Source organism: Apis dorsata, unplaced genomic scaffold (genome assembly GCF_000469605.1).
Source record: "Apis dorsata unplaced genomic scaffold, Apis dorsata 1.3 scaffold_1, whole genome shotgun sequence".
Taxonomy (NCBI): Eukaryota; Metazoa; Arthropoda; class Insecta; order Hymenoptera; family Apidae; genus Apis; species Apis dorsata.
Window position 1 is genome coordinate 896,922 of NW_006263304.1, and position 20,647 is coordinate 917,568.

A 20,647-nucleotide genomic window follows, 5' to 3' on the forward strand; every position below is an offset into this window, starting at 1 on the left:
GAGAAAGAGAGAGAGAGAGAGAGAGGCGCGGTGAATTCTCTCGTACGAGTCAGACCGCACCTGCACGATTCCTATTCCATACGTGCAATATCACCGCCCGTGATTACGATACACGTTCGTATATCGGGGGGAGGAGGGAATGGAAGGGGGAACCGTGAACACCTGATTACGGTTCAGGTGAACCGTACGCCTTCCAACGTAGAATCGCGCTATTAGAAAGCTCGCGTGCTTATCGGATGATAAACGTCCAATTCATCTCCATTTACTTTCAATTTAAAAAGCATAAGCGTCTTAAACGGGTTCTCTAATGATATTTCGGTGCCGCCGTCGCCGCAGAGTGGCTGGCGTAATGCAACCGCGACCATCGCGGCACCGATTCACTGTCAACTGGCAGGGGGCTTCACGACATCCGCGTATTTCCGCGAGGAGAGAGGGAGAGATTATATTTTCCACGGTGTTCCGCGTGTCGTGATGATGATTAGAATAATTTGTTTACATTATAAATCACGGCGTACCGTCACGAACGAAACGCATAAACTCGACATGTGAGGTCGATACGGAGCCACCCGATTATGGCCGCTATGGCGTTTCACGCGTATCCGCAAAAGTATGGCGCGGTAAAGAAATCGAACGGGGCCGCGTCTTGATGCATTGCTCGTACGTGGGCGTCCGTGGAACGAACGTAAAACAACTTTTGCGAGACTAGCGTCCAACGAACGAGCATCTCGAAACATTATATATTATATATCTCGAATGATTTCTGGAAAGAATTCAATCTCTAATTAATATCTTTGGAAAAAAGAAAAAGAAAAAGAAAAGGAAACGCAAATACGCCGTTTGATTCACAGTGCTGGCCACACTCTTGCGAAAATGTAAGAAGAGAAGCGTCCTGAAAGGGACACCGGACTCGTTGTCAGGGATTACCAACCGAAGGATCCTTTTAACAACTGGTTGGCCGAACCAAGAGCTCTCGATGCGGTGGATGCGTCTCTCGTGTCTCTCTCTCTTTCTCTGAATACGAGTCGTGGTACGCTCGTAAAAAGGTAAGCCGGTGACAACCGCTATGACGCAAAATTTACGACTCCGAGGTCGTAGCCCAGGTCGAATCGTGAACACCGCGGGACAAGTTGTCGTTCACGTTAGCAAAAATGTTCTCTATTACCGCTTCACATCCGAGTCTCTCGACTCTGCTCTAACTTGGAACGAAGAGGAGGATGATATTCGTCAAAACGCTACGTCAATTTATTCTCCGGATACGAACGATCGGAAGAGCAATTGCCTCGTCGAATGAGACGACGTCGGATTAGACGATAATACGATGGACGAGAATTCGTATTAGGAATTTTTGAATCGCAAAAGAAAAAATTTATCTAATGCGGTAGCCGTGTCCCTCGTAGAAATTAAGACGGTTTTTAAGATGGATGGACGTGACAAATGATATTTGATTTATGGTTCCACTTTATGATCGAACATCGTGGATGATAATTCCAAGTCAGTGTCTTCGTACGAGATTCGTAGCTGTTCGCTTTTCGTACGAGCCCATATTAATGTGGCCAAGCCTTTTCCCGTTTACATATACGCCCAATATATGACTATCACGTTGCCGTCTCCTATCTCATTAATATTTCAATTACTCCCATCCATTTACGATCTAACTCGAATATAACGGGGAGCGGAGAGTTTGAGATTGCGTAACTGGTTGACATCTCGGTTAATGACAGCCACCTCTCCTATCGGAATATATTCGATTTGAATTTATCACGATAAATATATATACGGAATATACGTTAATGTTTAACGTCTTGAGGCGAAGAAATCGTGAATCGAATGATACGAATTTACGAATATTCTATTATTAGAACGAGTTAGTAACGAGCACAACGCGTATCACGGATAATATTTATGACAGTCTGTGACGATGTATGATAGAATCGGTGTCAACCGCAAGTGTATAGCGAAGGTGGAATGGAAAGTCGATCGAACGAGCCTCGGGGCTATGCGTTGTTTATCGTCTATTCTCGCTTCCCGTACTTCCCGTTCGATGAACCATGCAATTTTTCATCACCGTTGCATCAGTGCAACGAGTTTTTTCCTTATCGTTTCCCCGGAGAAAAAATTAATCTTCGCCGTTTACCATTACACATCCTTACACGCGCGTTTATTCGTTGTACTTAACTCCGATCCGTTAAGCGTGCTAAGAGAGATCGGGTAATTCAAGGGAATTGATATTAATTTCAATGGAAGTGTGTTTTATGCGCGTTTCGAGAGTTATTTCGAAGCCGAGCCGTATGTACGTACGTATGTATGTATGGTTTTCGAAAGAATCGCGTCTTGAATTTAAGAAGGAAACCTTAAACTCCATGCCAGCCCCCATGTGATATTTTAAAGGTTGGCGCGTTTTTTTCATTCGCTCGACATCAGGAACCGTAACCTCTCGCGACCTGTGCGGCGCAACAAGGATAAATCGTTGGTGGCGAACGAACGAACGCGAAGAAAATTCGAGGAGGATCCCCGAGGTTGACGCGAAAGATGACTTCCTTGTGCATCGGATCCAGGCCTCGCGCGTTCAATCCATGATGGATAAAATTAATCGGCCACGACGGTAACGAAGTACGTGCGGAGGAAGGAATTGCAAACATTTATCATCTATTAATTAAGCGATTAGTCCGGCGTCGCCTAACGAGTGGCTAGCGTGTGATGGAATTTCTTCGAGTCTAACGCCGCCGGCCAATTTCTATCCGTGCACCGCGGCAATCGGTGAGATAATCGGATTCTAATTCGGTTCGTTATAAATGTGGATAGATCCGATCTCGGTTTCTCAATTACCACGCGATCAGTTACACCGCCGGTCTTGTACTTCGCGCCATAAATCCAATATTTCGAAATATCCTTTGTTGCGGACAAAATTATCATCACGCGATGATGGAAACTCTTTTCCACGATTTTCGTAATGGGGATAATCGAGGTGTAAATCGTGCGTTACACGATCTCGTGTAATAATTCCAACTGCTCGATCATGATCCATCGTGTATATACCTATACATCGGCGCGTGGAATATAATACGTGGTTGAGGTTGGGGAGCGCAGTTTCCCCGGCCATACCAATGATTTTCGACCAGAAGGATGGAACGGTAAAGGGCCAGGTTGGCCGTTCCACGGTTCGGATAGATCGATCCGGGAAAAATCCGGGATTTACGTCGATTATTTCGCAGGCAGTAACGCGTGCACTTACGATTCTTGTCCCGAGGATCTACAAAGCATTGTCTACCGATAACCGAACGTTCCGCGCGGCCAGAAGGGACGGCAATCGTTACACTTTATGTCTGTATACGTATTCAAATGGGACGCGTGGGTGGCAAAGAGAAAAGACGCAGGTAGATTCACGATAATATACGACGAGTTGCCCGCGCAGGTTGATAGACGCAACTATTCGGATCCGTGCATGGACGATCAGGGATCTATTCTTCGGGAGAATGGATACAGTGGTAGAGCAAAAGTATATAAAAGTACAGTGGATCCGGGAAAATTTGTATTCCGCCGAATTTTTTCAGCGGTGGCGTGGGTGCCCTCATGTTCTCGTTTCGCAACAACACCCGTTGCAATCTTACTCGGTGACGCGCCGCCCCCACGATTTTCTCCACGGTTGTTGCACGTACCTCCTGTCTCATAGGAGGAACCCTATAAGAAGGTCTATGAAGAAAACGTTAGAGCGGTGAATTTCGCGTAGGTTGCATCGTGTCGGCCGCGCGAAGCGTGGCGCCACCGTGTCGGGACAATCCCCGCGTTACACACCGATGCCACGCGCTCGTTTTACAACTTGCACGCCGTGCATTTCTACGTGTGTTACACTTCCACGTGAGCCGCGTTTATCAAACGGTTATGCAATCGGTGTCGCGAAATTGATCATACAAATGCACGGTTACCGGCCATTTATTCCATTCCTCGAAGCGTGGGTCGAAGTGCCGCGCCACTCGATTCAGTAATTCCCGGCCGCGACGGGGGTATTTTTCATCCCGGCTACCCGATCAATAATCCCCTCCCGATCAGATCGTGGCGCGAACTCACAAAAGCCGATTCGTGGCTGATAAAATTATCAGGGAGAAAGATGATGGCGATTTCGTCGATAATGGGCCGGCCAAGAGGTACCGTTGTAAACCGCACCGTGCCCGGTTCTCGATCCAGGGTGAGGGCGCCCGTGATCGTGATCGATGTAGATCATTCCCTCCATCTATCCACGGCGATCCATACCGGCCGGTCCGCTATGTCTCCACCGATGTATATAATGTATTTCTATACATATATATATATATATATTTATACCAGTTTGTTCGAAGCGATCCGTTTCCGGGTCACGCCATGGTTGGCAGGTTGACGCCGGAGGTAGTACCTACACGCTATTGTCTCTCGTGTATCTCGGTTCCCTCGCATCGATTAGCATTGATTTGTGAATTGCCGATAGCCAGTTTAAAGAACGAATCGAATTCTATACGTGTTAATTCCCTTATATTCCCGATCTCACCGATTTTCAAAATTCTGTGTATCTATCTTCCAATTCTCGTCGTCGATAGATTTTAAAATGGAAATGATTGGATTCGAAAGAATAGAAGTTGAACATTTCGAAACGATTAGTTTTCATTGCAGTTTCACGTACGCTCCATTGTGTTCCCACGTACGTTAAATGTTTATCCAATTCGCAACACGAGTCCGACATAGAATATATACGAAAATGAAATTAGAAAGGAACAGTTGTACTTAAATAAATAACTTTCTTAACCCGTACGTACGTGTTCCTTTTGTTGACCACAATGTAACTTGCTCCAAACCTGGCTTTAATTGCATAGAAAGGATTTCTGGCGTAGAGATAAAGACACCTGCGAGCAACGAGCAACTGCAGCTATCCCGAGTCTTCCAGATTACGTAACGATCCATACCTAACCGAGTGTGGGACTCGCTCGTATCTCGAGTAGTGTACGTCGAGACCCTTTTAGATTCGAATCTCTCCTCGACGAGCAAAATCGTATAAAATGCGAAGATACGATCTACGATCGGACCACGCCTCGAGAGAAGATCGAACTGTCTCTACCGTATACGTCGAAACGGTTTTTGACGTATCTACCGGGAATTAGCATAAGGCGCGTCTCGTGGGCTTATCGAGAGTCAATACAACCGTTTATTTCCCGTGCAAACATGCTGAATAACGGAAGCCATCATTCTGCATTGACGTTAGATGCACAGATGCGGTTAGACAAAAGTCGTATAGTGACGGAACGATGCCTTTACGAGAAAACTCGTTGTACCACGTTGGATGTATTCGAGATCGATTTTGAGGAACGAGAATTTCGTGAAAATCTAAACGATGGGATTTCAAATTTTTTGGCGCGAGTTTACGTTTCTTCTCTTTGTTCCCGTTTAATCGTTAATTATTAATTATTATTCATTTAAACGATATATATTTCGATAAATATATATAAATATATACTTCGTGTATGTAAGAAAAAAATTGAAGAAATTTGGATCTGAAGAAATTGAAGAGTCTGGATCGATATTATAAAAATCGATAATTAATTCCTTTTTTTTTTAATTCTGTCTTTTTCTGCTCTATCTTCTATCGATAAAGAATTTAATGTATTTTTTTCTCATGTATTTAACCCTTTATCCACAGATGAGATCTGCAGTTCCAATTTTACCCTGAATCGGTAACGTTGGTAGTGATCCTTTTTCGATCTTACCAATATTTGATTAAGAAGAAAATTTAATATCAAGGATCGTAAATGTAGCAAAAATACTTATTCTCTGTAGAAAAAACTTAGAAATGTAGTTATTCCTTAAATCCAATAGATGGCGAACTCCAGCAATTTATTCCATCACGTGACAATTCATTCCATCGGATGTTTATTAATTCAAAAAAATTCCAATAAATCGCATTACGATAATGTTCTAAATCGTTCATAAAACAACGTGTCTTCCATTCTATTTATTCGACTCAATTCGTTACTTAAACGATACGAGAAATAGTTCATCGATATCAAATACGAAATTATGACTGCGTTCAGCCATGTTGAAACTATACATCATGGAAGCAATCGATCGTGCGTGAAAGTAAAGTCCCACGGTTTCCTGTCCCACAGTGTCTCAAGGTGAAAGAACTTGAGGATATCCGCTCCGTATCATACGTGTGAGTACTTTTAATCATTATTTTCACCGTTAAGTTATATATACAGGACCGACTATATTACCGATTGGGTTACAACAGGATTTTAAATACCGGTAATGATTGTAAAAATAAAACGAAGGCCCTCTAGAACGTTTTTTTCCACGGTGAGCAATGCTCAAGGATAGCTAGATAGGTAGGAAAACGTTAGTTTATACGTGATGTAAGTTTACCGGGTATTCTAACTTCTAGCATTGACTTTCACCGATTCTTTTAAGGAGGCACGCTCGGCGTTCGTGTGGGTGTACGGACGTTCGTGTTGTGTGGACAGAGTACGCACAGTAGATGAGGTCATATACCCATCCACTCTTACAGGTGGTTCCTCCTCCATTCACGCCGATACAGTCACTCCGTAAAGCGAGTGCACGCCACCTTCTCTCAGGGAATCCCGGTTTAATTTTCATTAGTGCATCCCGCTATGATGATCGATTACGCGTTAAGTATTAAATACTCAGTGACGATCGTGATGGTGTTCGCGGTCACATCCACGTACAGTAATTACACGGACATTGATCTGCCCTCCGATCACATCAAGTATTACTACAACTATTTTCCCACGGTGGCCGAAGAGTGCCGCAATAATACCGCCTGTCCCTACAAGGTAATACGCGGTGTGTTAATAACGCGATTATGCAAGGATTTATCGATTAAAGATGAAATTACGCATTCGGTATATACATTTTCGCTCGCATTTTCATTTTTGGTTTTCATTGCTTGCACGAGAGTGTACGAATAGACGTGGAAGCATCGAGGATTTTGCACACGTGAACGAATTGCAAATAATTCGAGTTAACAAAAGATGAATATTAACGAAGAATTTTTCTTGGAAAAACTTAGGGTAGCCTTGATACCAAAGCTTGTTGGGGTTACGAGCCGAATTGCAAAGCCGAAAATTCTTTTTCCGTTCCTCAATGTCCAGGTGATCACAGAGGATGGGTGACTACGAAAAAAGCACAGGTAGAGACGTTTTACGCTCAAGGCGACTTTGGCTACGTACGCGATCAAAGAAAAGAAATGTCGATTTTTTGCGAACCGTTGTTCGTGGTAAGTTTTATAGACACAGTTTTATAGATTGTTCTTCAATTCCTATTTCTCCTAACTTTGATCGTTTCAGGATGACTCGTCTCTGGAATGCTCGGAGCACATGAGATTCTGCCGAGCAAGGAATATAATGATCAATTTCACGGATCTAATCGGAAGGAAGGAACCTATACGATACAAGATGGATGTCTTAAAAGAAGGTCAAATTGGAGGATATTGCACGTGAGTGAAACATATTAGCAAGCAACGATCAAAGATTTAAACCGTCTCGTTTATCCAGATTAAACGAAAAAAGATTAGAAGAGAACGCGGATCATATTAGTCCATTGCAATCTTGGGGACCCGAACTACGAAATTTCCGCAAGTTATCTCGACCACCAATCGTCAATCACGATTGTGATATCGTGATCGAGAAGCCAACATTCGTAATGAAAATAGACGCTAGTAAGTCGTAAGGATGAGTCGGAATGACCGCCATGATCAACAATGGTGTCGTAAAAATCTGTCAAATTAGCGAATAATCCCGCATCTCGATCATTTGTCAAAGTCGTTCTGTTTCAGTAGTAAACATGTATCATCATTTCTGCGACTTTTTCAACTTATACGCGTCATTGCACGTAAATCTCTCGCATCCAGCCGGCTTCAGTACTGATAATCACATAATGATTTGGGAAAGCTACAGGTAACCGACATCGAAAAAGAAAAACCACGAGATATTAATGAGTTCTTTGCTACTTTCAGCTATCGTTCTGCGTTCCAAGACGCTTTCGAGGCTTTCACGAGAAACCCGCTGTGGGATTTAAAAACGTTCCGAGGAGAAACCGTCTGTTTCAAGAATCTTGTATTCCCCTTATTGCCGCGAATGATTTTTGGCCTATACTATAATACACCTCTTGTACGATTATTCATTTTTTTTTTTTTCAATCGATGATCGCAAGAATGAGTCGTACGATTGATTTTTATCGATGAATATGATTTTAGATTTACGGCTGTGAGAACAGTGGATTGTTCAAAGCTTTCGGTGAACATGTGTTGCACAGATTGCATATACCTCTCCATGAAAGGAAAAACCAAAGAATAAGAATTACTCTGCTTAGCAGAGATACACAATATCGAAGAATTCTGAACGAGGATGAATTGGTGCGGGCTTTGAAAGAAAATCCGCTATACAAAGTGAAAAAGGTATCCATTAAAAGATCTCAATATCTAATGATATCAATATCTAAAATGAATAAAAGTATAATGAAAAATTCTTTTTTTTTTTTTAGGTAGTTTATAATAAAAAAGTATCATTTAAGAAACAACTAGAAATCACAAGAAATTCTGATATCTTTATTGGTATACATGGAGCTGGACTAACACATCTCATGTTTTTGCCAGATTGGGCAGCAGTATTTGAAATGTACGTATGATTGAACATTTTTTTCTCTTTTAAAAAGAAAATTCATCTCACGTATTATTATTATATAGATATAATTGCGAAGATCCAGGATGTTATAAAGATCTAGCTCGTTTGCGCGGTGTAAAGTACTTCACATGGGAAAATAATTCGAAATTAGTGCAACAAGATCCTGTAAGTAATTATTTTTTTTCAAATAAAAAATTTCATTTGACACTTATTGTGAAAATAATTAAATAGGGTACGCATCCTGATGGAGGAGCGCATGCAAAATTCACGAATTACAGTTTCGATGTTGAAGAATTTTTACGTATAGTTTCGCAAGCTACCGATTACGTAAAAAATCATGATTCGTTTAAAAACTTTGTCGCTAAAAGGATCCAACATAAGAGAACGGAAATGAAAAATCAAACTAGCGCAATGAGTGATGTAAAAAAAAGTGCAACTTCTAAATCGAAAGTAACCGAATTAAAATCCGATACTCAATCCAAAGATGAATTATAATGAATATTTTAGCTAATTTATTTCGATGACAACGAAACATTTGAATGATAGACTCAAGATTACTAGACTTAATATCGAATGAATGAAACGATTTGTTACCAACTAAATATTTTACTTATTTTTATACATATATATGTACATACTTATTTTATTAAAAAAAAAAAAAAAGGAGCAGCAATAAATATGAAATACAATATGATATGTCTATACAATGGCAGTGTAAATATTTTCAAGTTAATTGTTTACGCCGATTCGTAATTTAATTTTATAAAGTAGAAAATTGCATACATTGCAGTATGCAATTAGTACATGTCGCACGTTTTATTTATAATTTAATTTGTACCTGTTTTCTGTACAATAATAAAACTGACAATACATTTACAGCCATGTATGCGATCAATATTTGCACAGCATTTAATTCATTTATATATAACGTAGGTACTAACATGTTAATACCACCAGTCATTAAGTTCGAAAATAAAAAGAAAATTAGACCATTGTAATTAACAGCTTCGAATATTTCGATGGTATTTTCTGCTACGTTTTTTTCATATTTATCAGACACGGTTTCTCGTTTATTTTTTATATTCGTTTTTTGCATTTTAGTTTTCTTTTGATCGTATTCTAAATCTATGTTTTTATAAACTAATATATCGGATATTATTTCTATCAAGAGTAATAATGTAAGTATCATAACACCTAAAGTGAGAATCCACATGCAATATCCTGCATTTGCTAAACGTCTAGATACCCTAAAATATGTGTCACAAAATAAAGTAGCTGCACAAGTTTGAGCTGATATTAAAGATAATTTAATACATAAAATCATGGATTCATTATAATTTGCATCAAATTCATATCCAAACAATTTAATATGAATTATTCTAAGTTTATGCTGGAATGGATTTTGTGCTTGTGAATTCTGATAAGTGGAATGAATTAATCTACCAATTGCTACGCCTATTAGATAAAGTCCAACATATCCAGGAACAGATACTACACCTTCCCGGTTAGCAGATACAAAATCATCTCTTGGTTTGTTGCTTAAAACCCATTCTTTTAACCCCTTAGTACTCAAAACATATTCGTGCATCCCCAAAATCCATATTCCTGATAACAATGAGTATTTTGAATTGATGGTACTTGTTATAGAACTAGTAAATAGTTTAACAAAAGCAAGAGTTATAAAAAAATTCCAATGAACACCATATTCAGTTACGTGCTTTTGATATCCCAAAATTTCAATTGCAACAGATCTGCCAAAACCCAATATTAATAATGGAATACAACTTCTTGCTGAATATTTTATATTTTTTGATATAGTATGAAAAAAACCTATTCTAGGTTTAGGAGTAAAATCTCTAGCTTCTGGAGCTACTAAAGCATTAGCTAATATAAATAATCCAACACCAGAGTCCATTAAACTATATCCAAATATTTCAGTTTTGGCAAATTTACGAGGAAAAATATGAAAATCTATAGCTAATATACATATTGCTGTTATTATGTTAGTTAATGCTCTGAAATTTGTAATGAAAGGTTTTTTGTTGTAAGCAGATTTCCTATGATGCATTGGTAAAGAATTCAAATTAAATCCTAATATTAAAATATTAATAGCAGATATTGCCATCATAATAAAACACACAATAATAACATATTCAGATAATATGGTACAACATAAAATAGATGGAATTACAATTAATGCAAATTCTATTAAAACTCTAATATTTTTATGGATAACCTCATTGAAAAGACCTATTATAGTTGTAGTCAATAAAATACTACAAATATTTGGCATAATAGCATATATAACTTCTCTGGATGTTGTCCCACCATGACCAGAAATAAATGCTTCTTGTTCTTGACGATAATTATTCTTATTCCACGAGTTTGACATGTTGTATAAAGTGAATATTTATTTTTCCTGATAAGAAATTTAAAAAGAAATATTATTGGTAAAATACAGAATATTATCCAAAAATTTTCTATCAATCTCAACTTACTTGAAAGAACATTATCTGAATTTTTATCTTAAAATATTACATATTATATAATTTAAAATTATAAACTCAACTCAACTACAAATGAATCACGTGTTTTTATACTGAAACGTGCATGATAAGCAATAGATGGTGCGATGATTTATTTTACTGGCGATTGTCAGTTTTTAAAAAATAATATTTTTAAAATAAAAAAAAAAGAAAAAATAAAAAATTTTAAATATTCAAAAATTTAAAATATTTGTATTTTTCTGATATTCATATTATATAAAATAACCTATACTTTAATAATAGATAACTTATTTGAATATTATGAAAATAAAAAAATTCAAATTGTATCATCATAATTCGTATAGTATATAAAAAAAATTTTAATATGTATATGTAAAGAATATAGAGAATCATGTTGATTTATACTTTTTTTTAAAGGATATAATTTCAAACGAAATATCACAAGAAATACCAAAGAAAACGACAAAGAAATTTTTTATGAAAGAAGATTAATGAAATAAATTCATTAAAAAATATAAAACCAATACATTGATTAATATTGAATCAATGAATCAAACATGATTGAAGAAAACATGAATCAACAGCAATCGGTACAAAATCTAGAATTCATTTCCCTTTGTGAAAAAATGAGGCCTGCATGCTTTCACGATTATATAGGACAAGAAAAAGTTGTTGGATCTAATACAATATTACAACAATTATTAACAAAAGGTCATATTCCTAGTATGATATTCTGGGGTCCACCAGGATGTGGAAAAGTAATTATTATTTTTTTTAATATTTTAAATATTATTAATATTAATTTTATGAATTATTTTTATAGACATCTCTAACTAATATTATATCAAAGCTAAGCAAAGAAATGCATGGAGAGAAAGTAAATATCATAAATCTTTCTGCAACATCTTCTGGTGTGAGTAACATCAAAAACATTATTAGTACAACAAAAACTGAATCAAAATTCAATCAAATTATTGTAATAATGGATAAAATACATCGTTTTAATAAACTCCAACAAGATATTTTTTTACCACATGTTGAAACAGGCTCATTTATTTTAATTGGCACAACTACAGAGAATCCATCTTATAGTTTGAATTCTGCTTTACTAAGTAGATGCCGTATATTTGCTTTAAATAAATTAACAATGTTAAATATTGTAGAAATTCTTTGTAAAGCAATTTCATCAATTAATGGAGAAATATATAATTTTCCTCTCAAAAATTTATCAACTAATTTAGAAAATAATTTAAATTTTAGTTCTAAACCACATTTTTTTATTAATAAAACAGCTATTGATTGGTTAGCAGAAGTATGTGATGGAGATGCTCGTGTTGCATTGAATGGTTTAGAATTGGCTATTAAAATTAAAATATCAAATAAGCTAAATTCTAATTTTGTTTCAATAACTTTAGAAGATGTTAAAGAAAGTCTTAAACAAGCACATATGTTATCCGATAAACAAAGTAACAATATACATCATTTATATTCTGCTTTACATAAATCAATAAAAGCTGGTAAAGAAAATGCATCTTTATATTGGTTAGCACGAATTATGGAAGTTAAAGAAGATCCTGTAGATATTGCAAGAAGATTAATAAGAATATCAAGTGAAGATGTTGGTTTAGCAGATTTAGATGCTCTAGGTATACATTTTATAGAATGATTCAATATTATAGTAAGTATTATAATGTATACAATTAATTTTTATTTCTAGGCATAGCTATTCATACTTTGCATGGATGTGAAATGATTGGAATGCCAGAATGCGATGTGATTTTAACTCAATGTGTTGTATATTTAACTAGAGCACCAAAATCTCAACTTGTATATAATGCATTAAAACGTGTTGAAAATATTATTATAAATCATAAAGGTCCACAGCCTGTAGTACCATTACATATTAGAGATAGATCAGGACAAGAAAAAATTCATACTACTTTTGGTAAGATGTTAAACACTTAATATGAAATTTTATTATTTTTACTTGATATTCTTTACAGGATTTCATAAAGAAAATGTGTTAACCAAAGAGGAAAACGTTGAAAATTACTTACCACTTGGCTTGCTGCATGCTAATTTTTTTTCAGAAGACTTCTAAATTTTTCTTTCTTCTCAAAACAAATTTGGAGTATACAATTTTATTTTATACATTTTAACAAATAAAATAATCAAACACTACACAAATCTTATTTATAACTTAGAATATATCACTTAGGAAATCATAAAATTGATATTTTTATTATAATTTGAATAACAATTAATAATATTCAACAATTAAACTACGATTCACTTTGCCTTTGACACTATTACGAAATGACCGCGCGATTTATTATACTTACGAAGTATAAACAAATGTTAAAATAACAAAAATATTAAAATTATTTAAATTCAAATCTTTCAATCTATTTAGAAAAATATAATAAAAAAAAATATATAACAGAAGTTATGATTTATTTATTAATTATGCACTGAGAAACAAATATTATAATTAAATTAAATGTGATTTGACAAGAAAATTTTACGTTTGAATTGATAGAAAACGGCGCGGAACCGTCGACCAATCAAATTTAATTTAAATAAACCTTATTGGTTGCTGAAAACAGGTATACCAACTCTTGATAGATCGATACACAATAAAAGATTAACGTTCATTGGAAAGCTTTCTTTTTCACGTTACATCAGGTTTCGAAGTCAGTGAACGTGCCTCACTGTGTCGAAGTGTAATGTTTTCGTATGATTGTTAATAATTTAAATTATTGTGTTTTCCATACGTTATACTAAAAAATTCTATAAACATGAAGTTGTGGACATCACATCATACTTTTGAGTGAGTGTTTTTTTGTACAAGTTTATTTCTAACTTTCCAAATTTTTCTATAAAAATGTTTTTTGACATTCTTTTAATAGAAAATAAATTATGTGATATATGAAATTTTAATATTTTTCATTTGTAGTCATCCATGGGAAACAGTTGTAAAAGCAGCATGCCGAAAATATCCAAATCCCTTAAATCCATCGGTTTTGGGCACGGATGTTATCGATAGAAAAGTTAAGGATGGTGTTCTTTATTCTCACAGATTGGTTACTACTCAATGGCGTTTTCCTACATGGATATTACCAGTAAGTATTTTAAAAATGATAATTATTAAGATTATTTGTACCATATAACGATGAGTATAACCTCTTGAAAAAGGTTATATAGAAGTTTTATTATTAATTATATAAATTTATTAAAAAATAAATTTAATTTAATAAAATTCTAATAACAAATAAATTTTTATATATATGTATATTTTTTTATATTTTGTCATTGAAGTTTAATCATATAAATAGAATTAGAAGGTTGCAATATGATATTTACATTATATAGTAGATTTTTGATATAATATATATAAATACAATTGATTATACAAAAATTTTGACTTTTTTTTAAATATTAAATCTTTAAATATATCAACGTTTCAAATTAGAAATAATTTTATTAGTTATATTACATTAATTATGCTATTCAATTCTATTTAGTGTTATCATATCATCGTATTATCTATTTATTATTATCTTATTTTACACATACTTAATAATAATACCTGATACATGACATTTTCTTATATATAAAGTTACGAAAAAAGAAATTTGAAATAATCAATGTATGTTATCCGATATGTTTTCATGATTTAATAGTACTTTTAATATATCTGTTTGATTTTAAGTAACCTTTATTGGAAAATAAAATCTTTTGTTTTCAATACATAATTAATTGTTGGCAAAATAAAATTCCATTCATCATTGTAAATTTTCCATTTGTTTCCATTAGTTCTTCTATCAGCCACATAAGCGCTGATATCATTTAAAGTTACTCATAATTTTCAAGGTTAAATTTTCATTGGCTGATGAAAGCAGAGAAATATGGAATAAAGAAAATGTTAAGCTTGCTAAAACTTATTCACATTATCGATTTTAAGTAAGCATTCTTATAGATATATTACAAATTTATTTACGCTTTGCGTTTTTTATCAAAACAACCTTTGATTCTTTCTCAATTTCAAAGCACAAAGAGATTATTTTTATTTCGAAATTAACTTTAAATATTAAGAAATCATATGTGAATTTGTAATTACATTTATAGTATTGGACGATACTATGTCACGAGTAATTACGTGCATTGCATACGTAAGTGATTGGCGAAGTGCCGTTTAATGCAAACTAGTAAGACATTTATAATAACATGTTTACGTAATTTATTATTTTTGAAAAGTATATAGATTTATATTTGACGCGTATAGAGTTTTATTACGTTGTTTCAATTTTTTTAAATGGATTATGCATTTTTATTATCATAAAATGGTAATCAATCGTCAATTATGTAACACATATTTATTATATAATTTTAATATTGATACAATATTAAAAAACGACTAACGTTAATATCAGACTCTTCTATTTCTAAAGCCAATAACTTGTAATACTTATAATACTTTTAATTAATATTAAAAATAAAAATAATAAATATATATTCCCTTCCCATTTTATATTTTTCACTTATTCATTGTATAATTTTCGCTTTATCCATATTATATCCATTTACCCAAACAATGGAGTTTGTTCAAAGTTTAGATATCGTAAGAAATCAATCTGCACGCGGGGTTATGCATCCCTCCTTTACCTGGCAGTAGTTTATAGACAAAACAGTTCGTTGCCGTTTGACCAAGCAATCTATACAAACAACGGTAGTAGCCAGGAGCAGGAAATTCGAAACTTTCGACAACATGGAGCAAGAAGAAGGTGTGCGAAAGCGAGTTCAGGCTCGAAGCAAGAGGGAATTACAAAACAACGACACCGACCGTATCAACTTTCATAATGAGCACTTCCACCGATGTTACGCTCTTTGGCAATCATCCAACCAGGCACTTGTGTTTTGGAATATATATACCGGAGCCTCCCTTAGGACTACTCTACTCCCTTCATCCCTGTTTCTTCTCCAGTCTCTACGGGGAGAGATTCGAGCTTCGAATCTTTTTCGGCTCGGCGAATTGCTTCCTTTCGCAGGATTTTCTATAAGCTTTGGCCATTTCGCAAAGCTGTCCTGTTGTACCGGCTCTCTCGCTCGAATGCTTCGAATCACAGTTTCGTAACGAATGCATAGTAGACGGAAGGAAAGAAAGAAAAGGAAGGTATCGCCTTCGCATTTAGCCACTCTTGAAATTACTTGACGGGAAGGGAAAGTGCAAAGCCTCGTTTCAGTTTGAATTAACAGCAACCCTTTCCTTCTGATCCTTGCTTTTTTATTTTTATTATTATTTTTTTTTCCCTCCTTCTCCTTCCATCTCGACCTGGAACGAAGCTTGTCGAGCCAATTGCCGCATCGACGAAAATTTCTGACTAATTAACAGATGCACTCGAATAACAAGTCGCGTTGGATATTGGAACGGTTACCGATGCGGGTGTGACTTTATAGACATTGTAATAATTGACTGGGTCGCGCAATTAAAGTATAATTAATCAGAGAAATATAATTAATTAGAGGCATGACACGTAGCTTGGCTTTTTGAACTCTGTTAAATTAATTTGATAATTAATTCTTCAATATAAATATTGTATATCGATAATTAAATCTTACATCGATAAAATTAAATTAGTTTTGTTACGTGTTTCTATCACGTAATAGTGATAAATCTAAAGAATTTATGATTGTTATATGATGTTTATGATTGAACATGTGTATTCTATATTATTTTTCTATAAATTATTTTTCTTTATTTCTCATTTATTGTTTTTTCAGTTTAATTTTATCGATTCTCTATAATCAATTCTCTCTTATTAACAACCTTTGGACAGCATCTTTCACATGACTTACTTATTAATCATATTCTCTTAAACATTTGTATATATTCTTTAAAAGCTCATAAAAGAAAATATGTTTACTTTTCACGTGCAATTAGATATTTATATAATTATTAAATCGTTGCTTAATTTACTTTATTTTTTGAATTCTTTAGCACTAATATTCTTTCAATTGTTAATCACTCGTTATTACTTTTTCAATGATATGGAATTTTTGCTAAAAAAAATTCTATTTCTTTTTGTTTCAGTTCTTTGGTCATCAAGGTCCATACTTTGCCAGTGAATGGAGTGAAGTTAATCCAGAATCTAAAGAAATGGTAGTCAGGACGGTAAACGTAAGTTCATTAATATTTCCATATAATTTACATAAATTATTTGGAATTATTTATTTGATTTGATCGGTCAGGCGACTTTTAGATTAATCAAATACTTTGAAAAATTTACGATTATGCGTATTACAATAATATTTTATATTAATGATGCATTAACGCGTTATCGTACGATATTCCGGAAATAGTTTGCCGGTTCGTTTCCACTTAATTCATATCGTTAATCGAAATATCATGTATAATGTTTAATCAGACGGATGAGTGTTTCTGTGAAGCATGCTTTTACGGAGATTTCATTACATTTGCTCTTTATTACTCACATATTACTCGACAAAGTACTCTGACCGCATTTGTAATTTATCTTCTCGAAACGAGATAAATGGAGGATGAATAAATCGATATTCACTCGTGCAAATGTTGCTTTGCACTTCGATATCGGATCATCGAATCGCGTTACATCTAGCGTTCCATCTAATTGAAACGAATAATTCGACGATAAAGCGTGGGAAAAAAAAAAAAAAAAAAAAAAAAAAAGAAACGAGCAACGAATGTATCTTCAATTTTCAAACATGTACACGCATCCCACTCGGGAACATTTTAATATTTCACACGATCGGGATCCACACTATTCCTTTCCGTGCTTGCATTAGCAATTCATTTGAACGGTGAAAATAAATTTGATGAACGAAGTGCAACTCTGCTCGCCCCGCACACGCATGCGATGCCACTCAATGCACCTATCCGTGTAATCGAACAATCAATATATTCTCAATTCCATTCGAATCGAGATCAGCAAGAGTAATTGGAAAATAGGTTGATGAAATTTCACCTGTAGAATTACACACATCGGGTTTTTCCCCTACGACACGCGCCCCATCGCTTATACTTGTAATACGGTACGGTAATCGAAAAATATCTGCGAGGATTCGCGCATGTAACACGTGCAATTTTGCATTTTGAAAAATAGCTGCCGACAAAAACGACACGAACCATTCTATTCTTCACCGGTGCAATATTTACCGGGAGAAAAGTTATGGAGGAATGGAGAGCTTCCAGTTCGAGTAGCAGATACATTTACTGGAGTTATAAGCGCGGGAAGAGATCGGCGCATCTTAGGGTCGGGGCGTGTGTAGCATCGTATCTAGAATGTTGGATATGATAGGTTATTGATGCGCGCATTACCGGGGGTTGCATAGCTTCGTGGTCTCTTTCGGAGGTATGTAGCGGAGGTAGAAGGGATGTTTCGGGAAGACAGGGCGGAAAATGTTGGGTTAGGGAAAAGGAAAGGAGAAAGAGCCATTCCTCGTCGTTCTCTCTCTCTCTCTCTCTCTCATCGAAGATCGTTCCCCCACGCTTTCTCGCACGATTTTCAACCGAAAAAGTAGAAAAGAGAAACCGGAGATGTTCGATGCATTACAGGTATGATGGACGATCCAGCAGGTAGCGTTGTTGTGCAAAAAGCGCTTTCCATCTACAAGGAGTTGCCGTTTTTTTTACCTTCGACCACACGAACAATCCTATAGTGTGGTACTTAGATTTGCACAAATTTGTGCTTTTACATTGACACGAAAAAAAGCTCCTCGTTTCGTTCTTCCCTTCGTTTCCTTTTGGATCATCGTCGCGTGGTTAGCGAAACGACAAAACGCTTTAAAATTCGGCAAAGTATCCGCATTAAGGGAATTTTTAGTAAAAATATCAAAGAGACGTACACGTGAAAATTCGCGGCCGACTTGTTGCGTAAATATTAACAGCGTAACACCGCGTGCAAGCTACCACCTGTCCCATTCATCAGCTGTTTTATATGTAACTTTGCTGTTTGCCTCTATACATCAAATATGATGCGTAAATGATGGCGGAACGAGATACAACACGGATCCCGCGGATACACGTGCTTGTTGAATACCATGTTTGGATAAATTATGTGCCGCCCTTTAGTTTCTTTAAAGTTATCAATTATTTAAAATCGCATTTCGAAACGTTATTGTGCGATCGGAGGTAATAAATCTTTAAAAACGGGGGTTTATTACGCAGCTATACTAGAGTGCAATGAATTCCCAGAAATAATTTCTGGATAATATATATGATACGATTAAATACCCGAACACAAAAAATATTTATTCAACGCGCATTCAATGAAAATTGCGCAAAATTATAGAGATTACGATCGAAAAGATATCGAAGATATTATTCTATATTATTCCTTCGGCTTCCAATCAACTTGCCTTTTTCACCGAATGGCGAAGAAAATACAGGTAGCCTTACAGATTAGCCCGATATATCAAACGCACGGGTGGAATACCCATCGCGAGTAATAGGGGAATTTCCACGTCACGCGGGCCGTTCGTCTTGCAGAAATACGCAGAAGGACTCCTCTTTCCCACTGTCGTCTTTCCAATTAAGCCGAGACGACGGAAGGTTTCGCGTTGTGATATTTCCTCGCTGATCGTCCCCGCGCTCGCGTAATCTACGGGGACGCGTTTCCGCGTCACTCCCTCACCGGCTAGGGTTAGAGATGAGATTCAACTAAAATTGAACAATCCCCGGGCGGGATGTCAACGCTTTCTCCGCCTGTGCCCGCCCTGGGCGAGTGTACGCGTGAGCGATGCACGGTGCGAGATGCATCGCTCTATCCCCTGCCCTCGAACGCGCGCCCCTCTTTCTCCTCCCCCTTCCTCTAACGTACGAAACGCCGCGTACACAGGCGGACAAACGAACATTGCGAGAGAGGAACGGTAGCGGCACAGGCAATATAGGTATTCTACATAAGCTCGTGCAGAGTCCAGGTTATAACCTATCCCCGTCGAATCCCAAGGGGGAGATATCTTTTAGCAATTTACCCGCCCCCCTCCCCGCGCGTAGCGGGATGCTGATGCATACGTTACGCGGGATGCATACGTTGAAACCGGTTGAAACGGTAATGCGGCATCGTATCGTTGAACCTAAACGCGTCCGGCGTATATGCGTCGGGGGTTGGGCATAATGGGCTCGAGTCTCTATCAGGCCGTTGCTATCGGTCAGTCTACTTGGCCGGTGCTTGCATATTTTGCGGTTGAGTTCACGGATGCGCGTGTGCAGAGGATCCCTTGAAGAAGAGATTCATCTATTGGGTTGATTCGCGAGGGGGAGGGGGATAGATCGGGGCGCAACTGTAAATATCGTGACGTTGTAGAATCGCGTATCGTTAATTTAAAACAATGGCCGCGTTACCGTCTGGGGAATCCATCGGTTATGTTCCGGTGAATAGAACCGTTTGACAGAGAAAAAAAAAAAAAAATGATGAAACATTTTCCCCGTGGTGCAGGTGGATG

The 20,647-nt window shown here is 36.2% G+C and overlaps 4 protein-coding genes and 1 long non-coding RNA gene across 7 annotated transcripts in view; 4 read left to right on the forward strand and 1 right to left on the reverse strand.

Annotated features, from left to right (window-relative positions):
* The first annotated feature begins 5,859 nt into the window (after positions 1-5,859).
* On the forward strand, positions 5,860-9,323 carry LOC102674593 (EGF domain-specific O-linked N-acetylglucosamine transferase). 2 transcript variants are annotated; one of them, XM_006607090.2, is made up of 12 exons: positions 5,860-6,175; positions 6,254-6,347; positions 6,430-6,812; positions 7,049-7,255; positions 7,326-7,474; positions 7,533-7,696; positions 7,814-7,934; positions 7,994-8,147; positions 8,234-8,434; positions 8,521-8,654; positions 8,723-8,825; positions 8,892-9,323. In XM_006607090.2, the coding sequence occupies exons 3-12, from the start codon at positions 6,630-6,632 to the stop codon at positions 9,153-9,155; spliced, it is 1,680 nt and encodes a 559-aa protein (XP_006607153.1). In that variant the 5' UTR covers positions 5,860-6,175; positions 6,254-6,347; positions 6,430-6,629; the 3' UTR covers positions 9,156-9,323. The 2 variants fall into 2 exon arrangements, with proteins under 2 accessions (XP_006607153.1, XP_006607155.1); XM_006607092.2 differs by having other exon boundaries at positions 7,817-7,934.
* Positions 8,689-11,360, reverse strand: LOC102674465 (uncharacterized protein At4g17910). Its single transcript, XM_006607089.2, has 2 exons — positions 11,159-11,360; positions 8,689-11,079 (listed from the first exon to the last, which is right to left on the reverse strand). Exon 2 carries the CDS (start codon positions 11,050-11,052, stop codon positions 9,481-9,483), a length of 1,572 nt encoding a protein of 523 aa, XP_006607152.1. The 5' UTR covers positions 11,053-11,079; positions 11,159-11,360; the 3' UTR covers positions 8,689-9,480.
* Positions 10,997-11,706, forward strand: LOC116185291. Its single transcript, XR_004150185.1, has 2 exons — positions 10,997-11,110; positions 11,585-11,706. It is a non-coding gene; the product is annotated as an uncharacterized LOC116185291 (long non-coding RNA).
* A 27-nt stretch (positions 11,707-11,733) lies between these two features.
* Positions 11,734-13,354, forward strand: LOC102675151 (ATPase WRNIP1-like). Its single transcript, XM_006607096.2, has 4 exons — positions 11,734-11,925; positions 11,991-12,813; positions 12,885-13,112; positions 13,171-13,354. Exons 1-4 carry the CDS (start codon positions 11,740-11,742, stop codon positions 13,266-13,268), a joined length of 1,335 nt encoding a protein of 444 aa, XP_006607159.1. The 5' UTR covers positions 11,734-11,739; the 3' UTR covers positions 13,269-13,354.
* A 398-nt stretch (positions 13,355-13,752) lies between these two features.
* The window catches only part of LOC102675295 (protein slowmo), a 15,266-nt gene continuing 8,371 nt past the window's right edge, over positions 13,753-20,647 (forward strand). For both annotated transcript variants that reach the window (XM_006607098.2, XM_006607097.2), the window contains exons 1-3: positions 13,753-13,997; positions 14,124-14,289; positions 17,259-17,345. In XM_006607098.2, coding sequence (XP_006607161.1) covers positions 13,966-13,997; positions 14,124-14,289; positions 17,259-17,345 — 285 coding nt within the window. In that variant the 5' untranslated portion in view covers positions 13,753-13,965. The remainder of the gene's footprint in view (positions 13,998-14,123; positions 14,290-17,258; positions 17,346-20,647) is intronic.

What these genes read in the sequence shown, in the direction of transcription:
- LOC102675151 (XM_006607096.2), top strand. Translation starts at nt 11,740, where the DNA reads ATGAATCAACAGCAATCGGTACAAAATCTAGAATTCATTTCCCTTTGT. An exon ending in GTCCACCAGGATGTGGAAAA is followed by an intron (nt 11,926 to 11,990) that starts GTAATTATTATT and finishes TTATTTTTATAG; the next exon opens with ACATCTCTAACTAATATTAT. An exon ending in AAAAATTCATACTACTTTTG is followed by an intron (nt 13,113 to 13,170) that starts GTAAGATGTTAA and finishes TATTCTTTACAG; the next exon opens with GATTTCATAAAGAAAATGTG.
- LOC102674465 (XM_006607089.2), bottom strand. Translation starts at nt 11,052, where the DNA reads ATGTCAAACTCGTGGAATAAGAATAATTATCGTCAAGAACAAGAAGCA.
- LOC102674593 (XM_006607090.2), top strand. Translation starts at nt 6,630, where the DNA reads ATGATGATCGATTACGCGTTAAGTATTAAATACTCAGTGACGATCGTG. An exon ending in ATACCGCCTGTCCCTACAAG is followed by an intron (nt 6,813 to 7,048) that starts GTAATACGCGGT and finishes GGAAAAACTTAG; the next exon opens with GGTAGCCTTGATACCAAAGC. An exon ending in AATTAGTGCAACAAGATCCT is followed by an intron (nt 8,826 to 8,891) that starts GTAAGTAATTAT and finishes ATAATTAAATAG; the next exon opens with GGTACGCATCCTGATGGAGG.